The sequence below is a fragment of the Pagrus pagrus genome (assembly GCF_965226575.1).
Source record: "Pagrus pagrus genome assembly, chromosome: 2".
Lineage (NCBI taxonomy): Eukaryota > Metazoa > Chordata > Actinopteri > Spariformes > Sparidae > Pagrus > Pagrus pagrus.
Genome location: NC_140186.1, coordinates 24,412,000 through 24,429,478, shown reverse-complemented (window position 1 = coordinate 24,429,478; position 17,479 = coordinate 24,412,000). Strand labels below are relative to the sequence as shown.

Here is a 17,479-nt window from a genome sequence, read left to right as displayed (position 1 = left end):
GTGCGTTTACAGACAGGATGATGAATTTTCCAAATGCAGACAGCTTCACATGGCCCTTCTTGATTTATTTCATTTATGTGGAATACAAGACAAGGAAAAGGGGCTTGGTTTGAGGCACTATTTTATGTTTGTTTTTTTTGTATTATTTACAGGCCCATAAATCTTTGATTTTTCCCAGATGGCCCAGCTGATCAAATTACAAAATAACAGGAGATTAGATGCTTATTATATGCCAAAATAACAGTGTTTTTTTTATAAAAAGTGCTTCAGCACCAGGAAAGGTGACCACCTCCTCTGCTGACTGTGGATCAGCCACCCATCACCTCCTCTGTCGGCCCTATCTGTGTGCGCACACTTGTGTGTTCATCTCTGTGTGTGTGTGTGTGTGCATTCCCTTGCTTTTTCTCTCCATAATTGATTTCCCCTCATATCTTCTTGCTTCTTAATCTTGTGACAGAAAGCGCCTGAGGCTGGCTGGAGAGGGCCGAGGCGTCATGTTGATGTCTTAGTGAAACAACTCATCTCAGCTCTTTCCGTTCCAACACTGACACTGTAACGCTATGACTGACATCTATTAAAGTCTGCCAACTGGTACCCAAAGGAGCTCTCTGGACCAGTTTTTTCATATTACTGTTTCTCTCTATCATTTTTGCTTTGAAGCAGAAAGACAGCGAGAAGGGAGTGCTGTCATTCACACCTGCTAGATCTGAGGCTGTGTCAGAAACTTCTGTCTCTGATGCGTCTCCTTTTCTTTGGCTCTTAGATGCACAGCAGTAATGTTAGGTGATAGTTAGGTGTCAGGCCTGTTTTTGATCCACCCTGATTGGTGTTGTTGCCAAAGCAATGATCCTGCCGAACTTGTCACGTATCAATGCTCTGCGCTGCATGCACAGGCGCAGCCCTGCTTATTCAAGGCAGCCCTACAGTATATTGGCAATTCACACAGCTTTTGCCCAACAGCACACACACTCAGACACTCATGCAGACACACACTAAGCCTGTTGAGTGTAAATATTTGTGTGTAGTGGCAAGTTTGTCATAGCGGCTGACTCTCTGCAGAGCAGGCTGGGCTCCATTAACAATGGACAGTGGGATGAAGCTTGGACAGGAGAGAGCGAGCGGCAGAGGGGGATTATGGAAGGAACGGTAGGATTGAACATACCAGCTCTGACACTCAGGTTACATGGACTGTGACTCTATAGGGACGGGATTCGGCGACCACGTGGCTGTACACACGGATGCTCCTACACCGGTGATGGAATGTAACTATGTACATTTACTAAAGTACTGTACTTAAGTAGAATTTTGAGGTACTTTACTTGAGTATTTCCATTTTCTGCTACTTTATACTTCCACTCCACTACATTTTGGAGGCAAACATCAGACTTTTTTAGTTCACAACATTTATTTGCGAACTTTAGTTACTAGTTACTTTGCAGATTACATTTTGGAATGAATTTATTTTATCAACAATTGGATAAAAAAACAAAACAAATTCTGATAATCAGTCACCCCATAATATACAGTATATACACACATGTAAATACTGTATATGTATCATTTACCTGTACTTGTACTTTTGATACTTAAGTACATTTAACATCAGCTACTAAAGGCTTTTACTCGAGTATGACTTCTGGGTACTTTTTTACAACACTGCCAGTTTTTCCACAAACATTCAGCATCAACACATCTGGAGATTCGTGGGTTTTCACTGGGCAGGAAGGTAATCTGAAAAGTAACTTGTAACTAAAGCTGTCAGACAAATGCAGTGGATTAAAAAGTACAATATTCACCTCTGAGAAGAAGGCGAGTAGAAGTACAAAGTTCTATAAAATACTCAAGTAAAACACTTTGAATTTGTACCTGTAGCCTCGAGTAAACGTACTGTTAAAAACACTGATAAATGATGATAATGTAGTGAAGAAAAAAAATAAAATACGGGGGAAGTGTTTTGTAATTGTCTCAGTTACACAAAGAACTAAGCTATAATTAGATGATTGCTGGGAGGGGGAGTGGTTTGACTGTTTATCTATTTATTCTGAACTTGTTTACTAAAGGCCTAAATCACACCATATAACTGACATTGCAATTATGGCATGACACCTATAATGCTCCTGGTGCTCCCTTTGGGTTCTCATTTAATGAAGAGGGGCGCAGCTCTTCTTAAAATGACAGAGAACATATGGTTCTTTCATCCTGCTTCCTCTGGGGCTTTATCTCCCTGTCATCCAGCTCTCCTCAGTCCCATCTCTGCATACATGCTGCAGTACGCGTGCTGTCGCAAGATGTATTACAATGGCGCATCAGCCAGTGCACAGATACTACACGCCTGATAAGTGGGGTTTTGTATCTGTGTGTGTGCAGGGTTGATAATTCATTTGTTGCATGCGTGGTTACATGTCTATCTACAAAACATGTTGAGAGCGTCTCGCCGGGAATTATGCGAGTGCACAGTTGTCAGTGTGTCTGTGTAGCCTCGGTCTGTGGGCTTATGCATTACTAATGTTGATTAGGATGAAAATTAAACACCACATGAACAAATGTGAACAGTTGGATACACTCGATGAACCCCCTGACTCTCTTTCTCTGACGTCCTGTCATCAAACACGTCATGCGAGCAGCTCCAGCAGTTAAGACCACTCAGTGCACAGCCAGTGGCACGAGACAAGAAGTAACAGGTGATTATAAGAAGTCACAGTTGTTATTCTTGTGTTTCTGTTAGATGAGCTAAACTTTATTCCCCTAATGTAACAGCAAGATGAAGGCCTTTTCTTTTGCATTACAGTCTGTTTACTTTCTATTTCACCTTTAAGCTTAAAAAGCCCATTTAATCTCATTAGATTTATAGTGCATACGTTGGAAAAATCGAATTATAGCGCTGTGAAAATGTTTGCTTAAGTAATTAGAAATTACAGAACTCCCCCTCATCCATGGATGGATTCCACTTGAAATGGTTTTACATTAACTGCCCGGATCCTCTCATCTAGCTCATGAAACAATTACCTCCATTACGGTATTGAACCTTCTGTTCTGCCTTGAGAGGCCATAATGTATGACTGCTGCTCATCTTTATCTGGGACCCAAAACATCCATGCAAGGAAAACACTGCTGGAAACTGGAGGCATGTTCCGACCATTTGGGAAACATCTGGTTGTGAAACCAAAACCATTTGATTATTTTTGCAAACAAAGATCATTTGTTGAATTTATCAGGACACGTAGTTTGACATAACGTAATAACATTATAACTATAATATGATTTAAAGGCAGTAGACTACAACCAATCAAACTCAGCTGAATAATAAGGCAGGCTTTTCATGATGCAAGTACATCCCCTCTATCGCTGACACGTACTCACGGAAACATTAAACTCTGTGTCTCTAGATGCCTCTGGCGCATGTGGGTCTAGTTATCTTTAACAGAATTATCTAATTATGTTTCTGCACTAAATCTGAAATGCATCTAATCTGACAGAGAAAAATGGACCCAAATTCTCTCTCATCTTTTAACGCGGTGCACTCTTCTACAGATCCCCTGTTACAAATAGAGCCGTCAGACTGCAATGAGGAAAGAGAGAAATCTTTTGAATGGGTGTAGAATTGATTAGAGCGAAACCCTCAATGTGTTTCATGGATTTATTCAAGATGAAGTTGAATCGAGTGGAACAGCGAGTTTTTCTGTCTTCTTTTTTGTTTTGAAGGGAACATTTTAATTGCTGTGAACAGAAATCAACAACAGGGTTGAATGAATCTGTCCAGAAGTGCAGCATTTCTAAACAGCATGTAAATCAGTTATTTCTATTCAGAAGAGGTGATGAAAACAACTTCTTCCCTCCATCACTCACTACTCAGTCAACCAGATCTCTACTGAGTGTAAGTCACTGATTCAGCTACAGAGCGTTTTTTGATACCGGCACAACGTTTCTGGATGTCCATCACAAACCAGATAGCTCTGTCTCATATAAAATCTCTCTATCAAACACATTATGATATTTGAGTTTGATTGGATTCACATTGTTGCTGTTAGGGTTGCCATGAATAATAGTCTGGTTTAACATTAGTTTTACTGATGTGATGGACATGAACAACAAAGAGTCACACGCAGTATGAGAAGTTTGAAGAGTGAAGATGACTGTCAGCGGAGTGAAGTGCAGTGAAGTGCAATGGTAATGCAGGGATGACAGATCGCAAACTCATTTCTTTCGGATGCATATCTGTCTGTAGGTATACAGAGAATAACAGCGACTTTGTTGAGTGAAACACATTAACAGCCAAAGAAAAGAAATGCCGCCCCAACTGATGTATACCGCGATATTGATTGTCAGTATTGTGACAATATTGGATGATCATTGGTACTTTAAAGGATAAGTACCGTTTTTTACAACCTGGACCTTATTTCTGGCAAAATATATGGTCATTTACTCACCCAGATAACTTTGGTGTCATTCGGCGTCGTTCGGACGAAATTAGATCCAGTGTAGCAGCGATATATCCATATAATGGGAGAGACGGGGCAGCGACACACAGCCTCTATATAACGCATTATCTGCCACGAAACTAGTTCATTTCACCAATATTTTGTTACGATACACTAGTGCTATTCCCCTCTGAGTCCGGGCTCGTCCGTTATCAACATCCGGGGTCAAACTAGCAGCAGCAGCTACAGGTAAACAAGCCGCGCTGTCGCGGGTGCGCGCGCAGCTCAGAGACGACATCTTCCAGGTCAGAGGTAGTAGATCAGCCTACAGACCCCGGATGTTGACAACAGACGAGCCCGGACTCAGAGGGGAATAGCACTAGCATTTCATAACAAAATATTGATGAAATGAACTAGCTTCGTGGCAGATAATGCGTTATATAGAGGCTGTGTGTCGCTGCCCCGTCTCTCCCATTATATGGATATATCGCCGCTACACTGGATCTAATTTCGTCCGAACGACGCCGAATGACACCAAAGTTATCTGGGTGAGTAAATGACCATATATTTTGCCAGAAATAAGGTCCAGGTTGTAAAAAACGGTACTTATCCTTTAACAGAATACACAATGAGATTTTTGGTAAATATTCATCAGTAATGTGGATATAATGACTAAGTTTGTAACGGCAAGCGTAAGAACAAGCAGAAGAGTTCAGAAAATGACTTTACTATTATAACGCCTTTAAAACCTGGAAAAGACACCACTTATGCTGTATCACGATCCAAAAAGCTACTTTGATTTATGTAACTTAAGCAAGTTAACATATGTAACTTATGTCACTTACATTACAAGACTGAATTTAGTCATTTTAACGCAAATCATGGTCTTTCCTAAACCTAACCGAGTTTCTTTGGCGCCTATACTTAACCAAACCGCAGCTGTTAATAACAGTTCAAAAGTCATGATATGTCAAACTTTGTGACGTGTTTGTCAGCAGGCTTTTTTTGAACGTCTAACTGGACGTTGTTTTTGACATGTCATTGCTAAATTGACCACGGAGCCCTTATTTTGAAAGTCTAACCTAATCTAATGGTGTATACATCAACACTGAAGCGAGTTTGACCCCACACAGCCGCAAGCTAACATTAGCAAGCAACGACACACACCGAGTGTGTGTCTGTGTGGTTAATTCAGGACAACTCTCGATGAATTCAGTACTCACCAGAGGCTCTGCTTCGCTCTCTTCTTTTCCCCTCTCCTCTCTGTTATGTTATGCTCAGGATGTAAAGTTAATTTCTCCTCCAGCTCCAGGTGGCAGTCAACATTACAGAACATAAACACCTGAAAGACCAAGGCCACCTCTGTGGATCACTGCTGCAGTCAGGTTGATAAACAGGAGTGAAGATAAATCCAAAGGGGTTTAAAAGTAATCTCTGAGCTCTCCTCCCGTCTGTAAACGGTTCTGCCTCTAATCCAGACTCCACCCAGCTCTGAGTCCCCTTAGCGCCAGACGCTACATATTGTACTTTTAATGCCACTGACCAAGCTGCCATATTTGACGAGTTGGGAATGAGAACGCGTTGCTTTTGTGCTGCAGGGGTCAATATATTGTACAGTATTAATCAGAGACTTTTCTCATCCCAGCAAATACAGAAAACGACATACAGTATGTTTACGTTGTAGTGGCAAAGCCCTCTAGCCTCGGAAGCAAAGGAGGACGTGCAATGACATCATTTAGGAGTCCAAATAAGGAGGAAGTCGGGCTGACTACAGGACTTTTAACATGTACGTTTTATTTAAACCATGACTTTGGTCATTTCATAACTTTCACCACGTGGCTATTATTGTAGCCATGGTGACGAAGGTCTCCTCCAACCTTAACCCTTCACGGAGCAGTAATTGGAACCCACATCATGATCTTTCAATAAACCTAATCAGTGAGTTTTGTGCCTAATCCTAACCAAACCTCGAACAAAGCCTTGTCACATCTGAAACAGATTATTTGTCCAGCAGGGATTTGTAAGAAGAAAACACAGACAAATGATGTTATCGTGCTGATGGGGGCAGAAAATGCTTCTCTGTATCATTCTGGATGGCAAAGACAAATAATATATTTTGTTGGTTAATTTAGAGGATTTACTGATTAATCTGTGATGGATCAAACAAGTTCTAACAAGGTCTGACGTCACAGATTGGGATAAACTGTCAGCTCTCCCAAGTGTCTTATCCAAAGCCACAAAAAACACATATTTCCATCTCAGTAAATTGTCCAGTGACTGAATTTGCAGTGTTTTTTTAAGATACAAGCTCCTACCCCAGTGTACACTGTGCACCTCATGATAAACAGCAGTCCTTTAACTCTAAATAATACTATTTAAATTATATATAGTACAAATAAAAGTGACAGAGATACAGTGTTGCAGTACAGCAGTTATTAGGATTCTCAAGTGTGAAATATTAGCTTGTTTGTAATACTAATCATACAAAAGACTTAGATTCAACAGCACTTTTCAAGGAAGTTGAAAAATCTAATCTAATGCGAGGAAAAACAAGAAATGGAATCTTAAACTAAGGGAATAATGTGATCGTATTAAAAACCATCCAGTGAAGGTTTTTCAATCCCACGAAGAGATGTAGGGTTATGTGAGGGGATCTGGTTCACCGCTGTCATGGTAACTACGGTGAAGGCTCTCGCATCAACCTCAAACAATGCACATATATCTCAAGGCTAAGTTTGTGTTCAGAGTGTTATTTCACAATGGACTAGATGTTTTTCGGTTTTGTTTTTTCTCTTTCTTCTTTTTTTTTTTTTATTTCTGTCACGTTTCATGCAGTTTGAATGCATTTAGCTAAAGTCTGCCCTGTAACAACATCCAAGGTTGGAAAGGCAGAGAGAAATGTGAAGCTCTGAAGGCCAAGTGCTTTTCCCCTGAAGCCTTCGCACTTTTCTGTACTATAAAGAATAAATTGCCCACCTTTTTTCCTCCCTACAGACGCTCTAAACAGCGTTTGGTTTTCAGTCATTACTGAGCTTATTCTATCAATATTGCGTCAGCATCAGCTATTTTAGGCTCTTTATATGTCAGTTTTTTTTTTTTAGCAGGCTGATTGGAGGATGCAGGTGGCATTTTGTGCTTGGTGACTGCTTTGCTCTGTTTGTTTCTTGAGAACTCAAAGAAACTGCACTGAATTGAGATTGAGATCACAATAACCTCCAAATTAGACATTTATCCAATGCATGCAGGTATTTTATGAGACAGAGTAAAGAAAAAACCTCTGATATGGAGCCTTTCCATGCTGGATCGATCGCTACAATTACAGATACATATTTACAAATGCTTATTCAGCTTTCTTCAGTTTATTGCTCAGAGGGACCAGACGATTGTGTGTTTACCCCCCACCCATCATGTTGTGTGTGTTTTCATGTACTATGGTCACAGTGTGGGTGCCATGCATGAATGCACGTATGTATGCAGGCGCACACATGCACGGTTAACCTGTGGAATCTGAGCAGCTACCTAACCATTACAAGGTAGAGGATTGTTAGTTTCATACTTTGGTCCTTGAATGCAGTGGGTGGTTGTTTTTGTATTACCTTTGTATTGTGTATTGTCATGAGCTGTTAATGTGTAATTTTCAGGTGTGTTTTGGGGGCTGAGACCAGTGTGTCCCTCATGTTTGCAGCTGTCACAGGTGTGATGGTGTGTGTCGGCAAGTGTTTAGCAAATGCGCCTCTAGCAAATGCATAACAGGCAGGTTGGGTGGTTAGTTTGGATATGATACATGCTAACACACTCGCCTGTGACATTTCTTCCCACAGGGACAGACACTGAATCAGGACAGGTTCATCTGTCCTTTTGTCCTTTTGTGCTCGTGGTACAGTATGCACATCAACCACCAACGTTGAGCTGTAACACATGAATACGTAACATTTAACAGTAATGTGATTACTTTGTTCAGTGTAAGGGATTCAGTAATTACACTACAGTTCCATGACTTAGACGTTTTGGGTTCAGTTTGTTTGTTTTTATATATATTATACATATTATAAGTTATATATTTGGGTTAATTAACAAAAAATGTATGTGTAATGTTTACATATTTACAAGTTGTTGATGGTCAGTAAATGCAACAAACTGTACAGTAAATACAGTTTTGTGTAGGTGTTGAAGCTTCAGAGTTAATAATGGTAAGGAACAGTTTTTTTTTGTGATGCATACTTGTGCAATTATTTACTCAGTACATATTGTTTTCCAATATGTATTGAGTAATTAATTGCATTTTTCAAGTAACTTGCCCAACACTTTAAATTACAGTATCTCAAAGGCTGCTGAATATTTCATTATTTTGGAAAACACCATTTGTTCTCTTGCCAAGAGTTACATGAGAAGATTGATATGACACTCGTCATGTTTGTACAGTAAATATGAAGCAGCAGGAAACGACCAGCCTGCGTCTGTCCAATGTTAACAAAATAAATCAAGTAACACCTCTAAACGTCCGTTATTCCCTTGGGGTTAAGTGCAGCATAGGGCTTTTCGCAATATTGCGAAATTCATGATAACTATGTTAGCCTAGTGCATCTTTTGTTTTTCAAATCATCTGGGTGCTTTTGTAATTGAGTAGTTGTAAGAAACTGTTATTTACAGTTATGGCTTCATACTATTTCTCCGCCTCCCTGCACTTGTATTTGAGGCTATTTTTTTTGCCAAAAAAGAGACAAAACCCACATTAAAAAAAATGTTAAAAGTTAGATTTAGTTTCCTTTTTTCTTTTCTTTTTTCAAATTGGTATAGATATCGTGATTATATCATTACTGTGAATTCATTTGCCATGATAATTGTGTAGTTTGAATCTGATATCGTGACAGCCCAGGACTGTTGGTTGGCCGGATGCAGTGACTTTCTTGAGTCTTGCTGTCACTGTGAGGCTGCCATGCAACCTCTAAAAGCCAAGAAACAGTTGAACAAATAACTGATTTTCCTACTTCTGGACAGAGCCAGGCTGGCTGTTTCCCCCTTTTCCAGCCTGTTTGCTAAGCTGAGCTAACCGGCCACATGAAAGTGGTATCGATCTTCTCGTCTAACTTTCTGGAAAGTTTAGAAGTGTGTTTACCAAAATATCAAGTCCTACATCTTTGTAATATTCACCTCATTACTGCCACTGATTGGTCAAAAGGGGGCAGTTCTTATTGTTGCATTTCTCTGTTTGCCATGTGTTGGCGCCTTTTCTTCCCCTCAGCAAGCTGTATAAACCAACAGCGCTCTGCATGAGGTCATGTATTTTTCTGCTTATTAACCAGATTGCTTTTGTAAGTAGTGTTGGTATGCGTGTGCAGGCGTTGGCAGGGGTTTGTGATGTTGTCTGTTTCCATAGGAGAGAGGGTGTGATGGGAACAATGCGAGGCTGAAGGAGAATATATAGCGAGTAGGATATTTGTGGTATAAGTGAAGCATTTTTATGGAGGAGTCCAGGGAGCGCATGGCTGAGGATTTAGGGTCTGGCTCTTGGCATTCTCCACGGGACTCTGAGAATGGTATGTACTGGCTGAGTCGTCTTCCCATGTGCTCCCCCTCTCTCCTTCATTCGCACACTCCTCACGTTCACACACAGCTTTTACGACGCTCATCTGGACACCGCTGGGTGCACCCACACCCTCCACTGGACGCATGCCCTCGGATGAAGCGTTTGCCACAATTTGATTTTCTTCTGAATGTTGTGGTCAGCTCAAAGCCACACGGACCATCTGCCACTGGCTCTGCGGTACCCAAACTTCTTTCCAGCACAGATGTCTCCGAAGTGGAAGTGGTGATGATTTGAGCATGATATTTTCATCAGCGCTGAGAGCCAACTATCTCCACTATTTTAATATGAGAAGCATGAAGGAGAGAGCTGTGTTTTCTACATGAAGGGTGAAAACACTTTATCCTCTTAATGGACAATGGGACGTTGTTGACACACAAAACAGTTTAGGTCTCAAAGTTCTTTAGCATGGCGGTAAATTACCACTAACTAATGTGTGAGAGTAAAGACCTGTAAGCTACATCTGTATGGGACAGAAGAGCAGAAAAACATTTTAAAATTATTCATTTACAATCATAATGATTTTTAGTGCAGGAGTCACCAACATTTTTAATGATTTTCCAGGAAGCTACAAACCCTAAAATACCAAAAAGCCTGTGCCTGATACTGGTGTACAGGTGAGATATGGAGCGTGCAATTTTGACTCCATGGTAACTTTATAGTATTATTGTGATTTGATCAGCTGCTGTCCAATCTCTGGTGCTGACAGAGGACAGAGGACCGAAGCTTGTCACTGTCAGATTCTCATGTGCTATCCCCACTGCGCTGACCTCCCATATGAGCCAGATCAGACAGGAAACAAGATGGTCAGACAGTTCTCCCTCGGGAAGGCAGAAGAAATAATAATGGAGGAAACAGGGCAGGATTCTCTGAAGGCTTCAGCTGAATCTTTTTTCTCAGAGAGTTATAAAGTAGGAAGAGCGCGGGAAGGACAAGGAGAACCTATGATGAGAGGACAAGACACGGAGAGATGAGAAGAAAAAAAAAGATGGCTCTAGCGCTGTATGTGAAGCGTAAAATCTGCTGAGGGAGCAGATTCTGGGTCACCTCCATCACCTACCTCAGTTAATCATAACACACTGCTTCACATGCTTGCATGCACACACACACAAACACACCCGCACACACACAGTCTTGAGATTGTCACTAGCCTAATACAGCTGATCTGCCCAAACAACACGGTCACAGGTAGTTCCAGTAGAGCAGCAGCTCAAACTAAATCCCATTTACCTCCATTGTACTGAGGTGCATGCAGAAATCTCAAGGACAAATATCTCAAAACCTGGATGATCTTGCTCAATATTGGTCTAAAGATTCTACCACTGAGAAGGTTTATTGAAAAATCAAATACACGTCACTGTACTGTGTCCCCGTAAACACCGCTGCCTTTTTAAAAATACTTTAACAAAACAAAGCCCTGTGGTCCGAACGCCCTGAGGGGCAAGTGGGGAACTTTGTTTTACTGTTGATCCATTTTATAAGTCTGAGCTAAACTGTTTTCTCTCCTGTGATTATGACTTGATTTTCACTTGATTTCACACATAAAAAATAGAAAATATTATCCTTCCCCCAGTTCTCAAGCCATAAACACAGGAGAGAAAACAAGTTAGAACAGACTTAGAAAATGGAGCTACAGGAAAGAAAAATCTTCACTTGCCCCTCAGGGCGTCCATACTGCAGCCTTAAAGCCTTCTATAATATTTAAAATGCACAATCTCTAAGATCTTGTTTTATAAACCTCAGACTTCTCATAAAAAATGTACAAATCATTCTTTTCATTTGCCAGTTTGATTGATTTGATAGTTTCATGACAAGTTAAAAATATCTGTAGTGCAAAATATGGAAAAAAAAAATCTTGCTTAAAAAACAAACAAACAAGCAATTTATTCAGAAAACAAGCTTTCACCGTGCTGACACTCTTTTGAACATGTCTCTCTCCAACTGTATATAAATTCAGCGCAAGAGCTCAGAACAGTAAAGGAGCACTTTGTAGCTTTGGACTGTATTGATTATAATATTGAGGTAACAATATATATATAATATTTTCTTAAACAAGCTGTTTCCAGAGGAAAATAAGTCCCCAGATTTGGTGGCAGGGTCCGCCAAATACAAACAAAGTAAAACATGAAACTGTTGTCCTTTGAAGTCAGTTTGTTTATTCAGTTTATTCAGTCATGAAAACAAAGAGAGTTTGTTTATTTAGTTTGTTCAGGCATAAAAAAAAATCAGTCAGTGAAGATCTTTCTCCCCTGATAAAAGTTTCTTCCCCAAAACTACATAGTGCACCTTTAATAATTTAACTCAAGTGACAAATAATGAAAATCACAACATATGAAAGAGTAAATATTTAAAAAGTACCAGTTTTTATGAATATAATAATCAAATTAACCAATAAACCAAATAAAACGCAGCTTAAAATGGTCAGACAGAAAGTGAGCGACAGAGAAACACATAAAGAAACGACTTAGAATAAATAAAGATGAGAAACGTCACGCAGAGAAATGATACTGGACTTGAGAGCAGCTGTCTGTCAGCCTCCTGGTGGGGCAGAGCGGCTCACCGAGGCAGAAACAACATAATTACAGCTCTGTTTAGCTCCATTACAGCCACTACTACACCTACATACTCTCCATGCTCTGCCTGATTGTCCCCTCCTCATCACACAGACGGCTTATTGATTTAAACAACATAATTGGGAGGCGCTCGTGATGTGTAGCGTGGGCAGCATAACCTTAATGTCAATGGGGCTTCATTATCAGTCACTGGAGGACACTGTCCTTGATGTGTGAAAATGAAATCTTTCTTAGATTTTCTCATGATTTATTAGACATTCCCACTGTACTTCTGTCTTGCTACTCTGGCTCTGTGTTTTCTCCAACGACGAACACACACATTGTGCACTTACATAGAAATGTGTGGGAGGAGAGCGGCAAAGGACTTTCTTCTGAACAATGGATACAGACTGAGAATGGAAAAACTGAAAGAGCTACACTCTGAGCTTGTGAAGGGGATGGCAGACATGAATGAAAGAGTGATGTCTTTTACGTAATCTGCAGTGTGTCAATGAATCAAACAAAAGGGCAGTATTCTCAGGAATGTCTAATTCAGTAGTAGATGGGGAGAGCAGGAGGCTGCAGTGGCCTCATCTGTTGATAATTAGTACGAAACACAGTCAGTCATGATCTTATTCACTTCCACCTCTTTATCGCCTCGAGAAAGAAGGGAAACGGCAGTGTGAGTGTGTGCAAGCGAGGAAGAGGCAAATGAACAATGCAAATAATGGCTTAACCTCAGTCTGTTGAAGCAAATATCCCTGGGGAGATGTAGCTGTTGCAGTGACCACACACTCACATACACACACACGAAGAGAGAGGAACGTGTACTTTGTGTGCTTTCATTTACATGAACAGCACATTATTCAGGAATATCCCAAAGGAGACATCGTGACTCACACGGGCTCATTGTGCTGGTAGTGCGAATCAGCGGGCATGGCCGCGCAGATATCGTCTCGCTTTCCATCCCTCGCTTCGTCTTGTTACTTAATATCATGCACAAACACGCACGGCATCATACGACTGTTCATCATATGATTATCGACGAGGGACGCTGAGCCGTTTGCACTGAATCGTCATGTAAAATAAGGCCAGAAGGGTTGGATGCGAGCATTGGCTCCATAACAGCAGAAGTTCATAGAAAAGTTTCTCTCGGAGTGAATGAACAAAATATGGAATAAATAAAACAACAGCCTTACTGGAAACCAATGACCTTTTAGGGGTGTCATAGAGTCGTGGGCGTAGGAAACATTTAAAATGTGGGTGGGACAAGGTTTGGTTGTTTTCTCCTCTCGAACATTTTTGAATGGAGTTGATGTAATTTCATGTATTCTGGTGCTGGGTGGTTTGATACTTGACAGGGAGACATTAGTGGTAGGCCTACATTTCACAATTTCATCCAATGGCTAAAAATGCATATTAGCTAACATTTTAAATAGAAAAGAACTTCAAATTCAACACATAGAGCCATACAATCTAATGAAATGTGTAAATGAATGTGAAACAGTTAATCACCAACACTGACTTTTTGGATTTCATAAATATAACAACCTTACACCAAAGTGTTAAGCGCCCGGTTGTATCAGCTAATGTAATAGTAGCAGTGCAATAACAATTTAGATACGTCTCTTTTAGTCTCATTTGCCATCTCCCTTTCCTCTCTCTGTTATGTTTCTCTCCTCCTACCTGCTATACTGTCTTCGTTCGATGTCATTTTTGTGATGACAGTGCCTGACACACCTTAACTCAGCTGCCTGGCGTCGGCACAGTCGGTGCAAGGTAGCAATGAAAACATGGTATAAAGTTGTATTCATCTGGGCATTCCCTCAATAAGCCAGTGGAATGGATTTAATAGCTAATGAAGCACAGATGCAACGCTCTGCAGAGAGCACCCAGTGATTATACAGTTGTTATGAAAGCATTTGAAAAATTATTCAGACCAGAGCATAAAAATCTCTGGAAACTAAATGTACATGTCACCACATTAGAGATTGTTCTTGATAACTTTCACATGGCAAACCATCCTGGAAAAAAACAAACAAAGACAAAATGCTCGAGGCAAGGCAGATTGTTTTCCCTCACGGAAAAGATGACAAAGATTACATCCAAACACAGTGATAAATTTCACCAAGGGGCAGCAACAAGCAGCCACTGCAAAACACTCGGAAGAGGATTTAATTATGCTGCGCCTTATAAACCTGTGGTGCATTCCAGCCCCTGGAGATTTACAGAGGCTGGAATGGGCATTAGGATATCCTCATTCCACTGCATACTGGTGTGTGTGTGTGTGTGTGTGTGTGTGTGTGTGTGTGTGTGTGTGTGTGTGTGTGTGTGTCTGTGTGTCTGTAATATAAAACCGGCCTATGAGGTCGATAAAGCTATCAGTTTGAGACAGCCCTTTGATTATGCGCTGCCCTCTGCTCAGTCTTGTGGTTAACTAAAAACAGACACACAGACGCTAGCAGCCCAGTGGCACACGAGCGCGCACACACACAAATGCTCACATGCTCTCGTATGCCCGGCTACCGATGAGAATCAAGCAAACGTCTATATGTGATGATACGAGGGGGGGTTAGGAGATGAAATTACATAAACTGGAGATTACAAAGATCTCATTCAACCCAAAGATACATGGTGGGTGAAAAATGATCAGACTTAAAATGGATCATTTTATTCAGAAGGCTGCATGTTGTAGTTATTAATGGGTTGCCTGAAAAACATAAAACCCAGAAGAGGAAGCATAGATAGATTCTTGTGATAGCGGCTCTATTTTATCACTTTTCATGAGAATACCTTACGGGAAGACACTGCTGATATTCTATATTTTTGTTATTGTCAACATCAAATTAGAAGATCACTTCTAAAAAAGGCAAGTTGTTTAGTTTCACTTTTAGAAAGGCTCCATAATCTGCTGAAACAGCTGGGAACTGTAGGCGTTGGCAAACATTATGAAGGAGTAAATAGTGCATTTATTATCGGGACTATTTTCAGCTGTGGATCAATATACATTTGGTGCTTTAGTGTGTATCAACTGCAGGTCACTGATAGGGGATTGACACGTGATACGCTAGAGTAGAGGCTCTTCATAAGGAGTGCAACAGTGTGGCACACTGATTTGATTTTAATACACTCTGCAGCTCTCCGGCTTGTTGCTGCAGTTAGCTTGAGAAGTGTCAGAGCAGATAAAATCAAATTTTTAATTCCAAAAGACAACAAACAAAAAAACTCTTTACTCTCCTCAACTCCTGGTGTGTGCTTTTCCAGAAGTGCTGGGCTCTGTCCACAGCTGTGTCCTCCAGAGCCCAACAGCTCCAGCTGGTTAACACTAGCAGGGTGACTGTGTCTTTCCCCCGACTCTGGTCTGACAGTCCAGTTACTGCACATCAAGCCACATTATTTGTCCGATATAAGTCTTTATATAATTTAATCGAGTGAGTTATATGAAAATTCAATCCCCGTACAGTTGTCATGCAGGGGGAAATAAGGTAAAGAGACCAAAAACATTTGGACATGGGGTCTTAACACGTGGACTCGCTTTCGGAGCCAGCCTCAAGTTACCATTCGAGGAACTGCATTTTTTTTCATTTCTTTGTGATTTGGGTGTGGGAGTTTGTTTCTTTCGACTTTCCTGCTCAGCCGATAAGAGCTTCATGTGGTCTTAAAGAGTAATGTTGTCACTGTAACACCACAAAATAAAAGGCAACACGTTCTTCTTCATTTGCGATGTGGTCCTTTGAAAATTAAGGTGCTAATCTCCTTTCTGTGATGACATGAAAGGCTGTGGAAGTCTGGAGCTCTGTCAGGTACAGCGGTTCAGTACGATGAACACAAAGACACACACACACACATGCACACACACACACACACACGCACGCACACGCACAGCCTCATCATGAGAAGCAGACTGGAACAGAATGGAATTTGAAACGTTTTAGCCAAAAATGTTGCCATCGTCAAGGTGTTTTTTGCAGAAACGTTTCAGATTTCGTTTTGTTCTCCAACTTCGTGGGCAAAGATGGGTCAACTGATGCCGCAGGAAATGCATCTGCCGTGAAAATCAACACACACTCACTTCTAGCTGTTCACTGTAACAGCCTCTAAATAAGGTATTCTAGATGTGAGGGTAAGTGTGGTGCGTGCGCCCCGAAGGCACCGTCCTCTCCTCTGACCCACTTCCCACTGCTGTCCAATCCCATTATCCAATCATCTGTTGAGCTCCCATGATTGATGCTTTCGTGCAGCAATTTCACAAAAAAAGGCTTTGAAGGAACAAAAGAATCATGCTTTCTTTATCAGTTTGCTTTTCTAAATGTTGTATTTTCAATGCGAGTGAAAAGCGTGTGTGGTCAAATTCTAGCGTGTGTTGTGAGAGTGTCAGTGAGGCGGTCGGTGTTGCTTGTCTTTGCTGTTCATTGATTCCTGATATCCTCATTATTTCACTCCATCTCTCTTTCAGTTCCAGTTCAAACAACCCCCAACACACACACACACACGCAAACACACACAAACACACATTCTCCCTGCTAACAAGCTTCTCCTCATCATGTCTGTAGGCCACACGGTGAGATAGGGCTGAGACCGCCTCATGTGTCGGGTCTCCTCTGTGTTCTGGTCCCAACCGACCCCCATCCTCCCAGCATCAGTGGGATGTCCCAGGTGTGTCTCCTCTTGGCCTTGCTTATGCTCTGCAGCTGCACAAAGGTACGACTCACAACCTCTCTCTCTTTTTCACACACACGCACACACACACACACACTGAGGTGTGTCTTTGATTTACCACACCTGAAGTTTCCCTCCCCCTACAGGTCTCCTCTACTAACTCCCTGGAGCTTGTGAAGGAGCAGTGGAGCAGCTACAGAACCCAGTGCCTGGACTACCTCAACGCCACGCCCCCCGCCACAGGTGAGCCCCCCTCCTCCCAGCAT

The 17,479-nt window shown here is 41.2% G+C and overlaps 1 protein-coding gene across 1 annotated transcript in view; it reads left to right on the top strand.

Moving 5' to 3' along the window:
* The window catches only part of gcgrb (glucagon receptor b), a 45,475-nt gene that overhangs the window by 15,013 nt on the left and 12,983 nt on the right, over positions 1 to 17,479 (top strand). The window contains exons 2-3 of the mRNA XM_084374937.1: positions 17,108 to 17,255; positions 17,360 to 17,456. Coding sequence (XP_084231063.1) covers positions 17,202 to 17,255; positions 17,360 to 17,456 — 151 coding nt within the window. The 5' untranslated portion in view covers positions 17,108 to 17,201. The remainder of the gene's footprint in view (positions 1 to 17,107; positions 17,256 to 17,359; positions 17,457 to 17,479) is intronic.